General features: G+C 34.1%; 1 protein-coding gene across 2 annotated transcripts in view; it reads right to left on the reverse strand.

Annotated features, from left to right (window-relative positions):
- Window positions 1–223: 223 nt before the first annotated feature.
- LOC111086662 overlaps window positions 224–4,806 on the reverse strand; it is a 44,413-nt gene continuing 39,830 nt past the window's right edge. For both annotated transcript variants that reach the window (XM_022390427.1, XM_022390428.1), the window contains exon 8: window positions 224–1,179. In XM_022390427.1, coding sequence (XP_022246135.1) covers window positions 307–1,179 — 873 coding nt within the window. In that variant the 3' untranslated portion in view covers window positions 224–306. The remainder of the gene's footprint in view (window positions 1,180–4,806) is intronic.

Genomic DNA, 4,806 nt, shown 5'->3' on the forward strand with positions numbered 1-4,806 from the left:
CAAATATCTGGCGCTCCCAGGAAAAGTGCCCTTTATCAAGCCTTGAACCCTCTTCCTCTCGAAATCCTGGATCCGCCCCTGATGACGTTTAATTTTCATCATAACAATTATTTAGCGTACCTGTAAGTGAGCTGATATTCGTGAAACCCGAATCTTTTCAAGAAGTTTAAAGTTTAAATAAATGTTTCAAACTTTTACACATCTGATAAAACTATGCATAGAATAAGCAATGCAAAACTCGTTCTAGATTTTGCAAATGTTAATATATACACTATAAACATGATTTGTCAACTAAAGTGTTTCTAACTATAAAGTGCTATCATTTAACATTAACCAAAGTTCTTTCAATACTTTACAATTAGTGCGAATCAAAAACAACAAGCGTTTTTCTTCATAAATATTTAAAGGAATAGAAAGTGTGTTCGTTAGTGCATTCAAACTTTCAGCACGTTGAATATCTAGCCATTGCTGCAAGAATTGCTCTACTTCTTCCTGTTCAGCGGTTTTACTGAATTGATTCATTTCGGGACCCCACAATAGAAATTCCAAAAGTGCCTTTGCATGAGATAAGGAATACGATTTTTCTTGATCAAGTATTTTAGCTACATTGCTGAAAGTCGTTGCTGAGATAGGCCCTAGTATAATTCGAGAGGAGCATTTAATTTCTGAAATTGTGGCCACGCCAAGAAATTTGAGTAAGGTCTTCTGGGCGAATTGGCAGAGGGAGACTTTGTCATCGTCAACACTATTTTGTAATTTGGTGAAGAGACTCTCCGTTTCGTCAGACAAGAGTTGGCCAAGAACTAAGATGTGACTCTGCTGGTCGTGCTTTGTTTGAACAACCATGAAATCTTCACTTTTTATATTGATAGCCTCCGTTCCTGATGTTTGCACAGATTTCAAAGCTTGAATTACTTGAAGAAGAAGAAAACCCAATTCGCGTTCAGTGATGGTTTCTTTTACTTGAGGAACACTCGAACCTTTCGTAAGAGGACAGGTTTGGAGAGGAAACACATCAGCCCTGATCAAAACATTTACCAAAACTGGAACATGTCTCAGTGAGAACTGGGCTGGAGGGTTTGGGTAATGGGATCTTGGTAACACGTCATAAAACTGCTCTAGAATGGGATAACTTAAAGGTTTCTGGCTGCAAGATGGTGTTACATTTGAAGAACATACCTAGAACAAAGAGAAACAGAGCACGATTTAATAATGTTCAAGATCCATTCTAAAGTCAATTAATAGACAAAGTAATAAGTACTGTACCTGTTTATACAATCTATACACAGAACCGTTATGATAAAAAACTTTAGGGTGTAGGTGCTGCTTCTTACGGCCTTTTGTAGTCTCATGTTTTGGTTTAGTTTGTTTTAGAATTTCGAAGGCTATCTGCGCTAGCCGTTCCTAATTTAGTAGTGATAGACAAAAGGGAAGTTAACTACTCAACACCACCCACTGCCAACTCTAGGAATAATGGAACTTACAGTCATATTTTAAACCCCCACGGCTGAAAGGGTGAGCATGTGCGGTGACGATAACTTGAATCCGCGACCCTCAAATTACGAGTCGAGCGCCCTAACAAGCAGGCCGTGCCAAGTATATTATGGGTGACACTATGGACGACTTTGTGACAATACTACCTCCCAATACAAGCAGAGTCTAATCTCTCTAGGACAAGATGCCAACAAAAAACTGACAGGTTACTCATTTAACTAAATACCAATCTAGCTTTTCTCAGATTTAAGTAATAATAATAATATATCGATACATGTGTATGTGTTTACGGTACTCTGAATGAATCTGTTTTTATTCAAAATGCCCTCAACTGTCGTTAGATGCTATATACCTTTTCATCTTATGCCTTGTTTTGCTGGAACAGTCTATATGCTAACAATTTGATCTTAAACAAACCGAAAGATGAAGCAGGAAAGTTAATAAGAAACGTATCTGAATACTTCCTCTGTAATAAAACATCTACTAAAAAATAAATGGTATTGCACAAAACTGTTCAATAATTCACATACATAACAAAAGTATAAAAACATTAATATGAACCAATAAATTAATTACTATACAAAAGGCATGATATGTATTATATGAGAAATAGGCCTGAGTATGTATTAATATAATTTATACTATAATGTTGAGGCACAAATGTATCAAATACTATGCAAAGTTAAGGGTGAAAAGTAAACTGTAGGTGATCTCGGTTTCATTTAAAAAATTTAATAAATTTTACTAACACTAGTCCTAATATGGTGTAGTTGGTAACTGTCCTAGATCTGACTACATGCTACCGGAATGATGAAAATAAACATTATGTCGTGACATAGGTTCAAGCTTGTTGGTCAATATAATCTTGACCCAATTTCTTCTTCCACGCAATAACTATTATATTTTACACACAATAATGTGCTTTCTGAATGTTACAATCTAAGTTTTTGAAGTATGTACCTCAGAACCCCGAGTGGTATTTACAGTGCCTAGTTTATAGATTTTATATATATATATATATATATATATATATAAGTGTAGGGGAGTAATATAGTTGAGTGCGACAGTCAAAAATCACTTCACAATGCAACCGAGGCAGTCTTGAAACTACTTAGTGTTTCACCTTTAGATTTTAAAAAAATCAAACAGATTCCTTATTTCACATCTGATAAATAATAAGGTGACTCTTAGTTTAAAACCCACAGTTCTCTCAGGTCAGTCTTGATTAAGTGCAAAAAAAAATGTGTAATGATTAATCTTAAAGTTTATCTTCACTAAATGTAACATTAGTTTTTTGGAAGAAATCTGTTAAGTTGACCAATGTTACGTGTGCACACACTTTGGAAATAAATATTTCGGTGAAAACATCTCCCCAAATGAGATATTCGATTTGAGGAAACGTCATTATTTCTTCCCATTGAGGACATGCTATCCTAAACCTTCTGTTTATTGTTTATAGCAGTAAGTTAAAATATATCTTCTGCTGCATAAATATTTTAACCATTTTTCATCGATATATGAAAACTATATCTTCATACATATATGCTATTACCTAGCAAGTTAACAGCTTTTTACGTTTAAATATTTTTAAACCTTAGGAAAACCCAAGATCTCCTACATACTTTTATTGTCTGGCCGAGCTACTTATAAATCTAACTGCGATTTTCTTTTAACGACAACTATTATAAACAAATCCTGAGTAAGGAAGCAGATTATGCTGATATAATAATAGGTAAGCAAACAACGATTTATAAACATAAGTATCAATAAAACTTTTCCTTATGCTTATAAATCATCATTTGCTTGCCAATTATTAGAAACAAACCTGCCGAGTTACTATAGCAACAGTCAGCTATTATAAACCTGCCGTGTTGTTATGGCAGCAACCAGTTATAACAAACAATCTGTCGTGTTACTATGCCAACAAAAATGGGACCGTTCTTTGCAAATTTGTTTGTCGAGAATGTTGAAAAATATATTTCGAACAGTAGCATAGAAAAATAAACTATTTACCATACACAACACACATATATCGATGATGTAGTAGATATAGCGTTAATGTTTAGAGAAAACGCAAAGAAACTTCTATTATTATATCGTATCTTTCAACTTTGCACGTTAACACGCACACACTTCCCGTAAAAACCTACCATTTTTAGATTTTGAACTTCGCCTGAAAAACTACCGTACTGAAACTTGTGTATATTACAAAATACTTATCAATTCCGTTCGTCCTACTCAAACAGCATTACAAAGTTATTACTTTAATAGTAAAACACAATAAATGACTATTTTTTTTCACGAGAAGAGACTAGCACAAATCTTTAGTGCTTGATGTTGTATCTACGGTAAACACAAAACCTCTCGAATCAACCTTACCTTAGTTTTAAGAGGAAAAACAAAAAAGATGAAAACATAATATTGAAAAATTACAAATTACTTACAGAAAATCATACCACAAACATAATCTTATAGATACAAACAATATCTGTGATATTTTGGTACACAGTACGTTAAATCACTTTCAATTTACGACATCTTTCATGTGCAAAGAATCCCAATGATTTACCTACTGTCAAAAAAAAATAAGCAAACAGTGTGGACAGCTGTACGTTGGACAAATAAGCTGTACCTCGGTGAAAGAGCGGAAACTCGTAGCTACATAAGAGAACAAAACAAAGGCCATTCTCGTGTACACCATTTCAGTAGTTCAGTGTATAACATTAATGTTTTCTCTATAATGGACTCAATTGTGCACCACTAGACGTCTTAAAGCAGAAAATCTTAACAACAGGTTAATTCATAAACTGAGGATTCTCCTTCCAGTAAATTTAGCACATTACAGTCTTTGTATTTAAGTTTGTCCAATTTCTGTATTTATTTGTCAATATTATTTTAAAACAAATTCTATCCATCATCCGACCATATTGAAAGCTTTAACGAAACGAACGACAGTGTTGTATCTTTTAAGATTCTTCCCATAGTTGCGTGTATTGCTGTACTATGTTCACTGATCTGTATATCATCGTTTAAAACACCATTTATATTTATTATTGTACCATTTCAAAATTTAATTGTTAAGCCTGAGTATTATAGAATTTTGCTGATGACGTCATTTACCGTGTGCCTTTGTTTACTCCGCTATCTTGGTGATCATTGTGATAGCGATAACCATGCAAAAGGATGCCATGTCTATGGATGAACTCATTTTATCCGTCATAGTATGTCCAAACACTTGATCACGTAGCTATGGGGCGGTATCTTGTGAAAATAGTGTGTGTGTGTGTGTGTGTGTGTGTGTGTGTGTGTGTG

The sequence above is a fragment of the Limulus polyphemus genome, unplaced genomic scaffold (genome assembly GCF_000517525.1).
Source record: "Limulus polyphemus unplaced genomic scaffold, Limulus_polyphemus-2.1.2 Scaffold1303, whole genome shotgun sequence".
In the NCBI taxonomy this organism is placed as follows: Eukaryota; Metazoa; Arthropoda; class Merostomata; order Xiphosura; family Limulidae; genus Limulus; species Limulus polyphemus.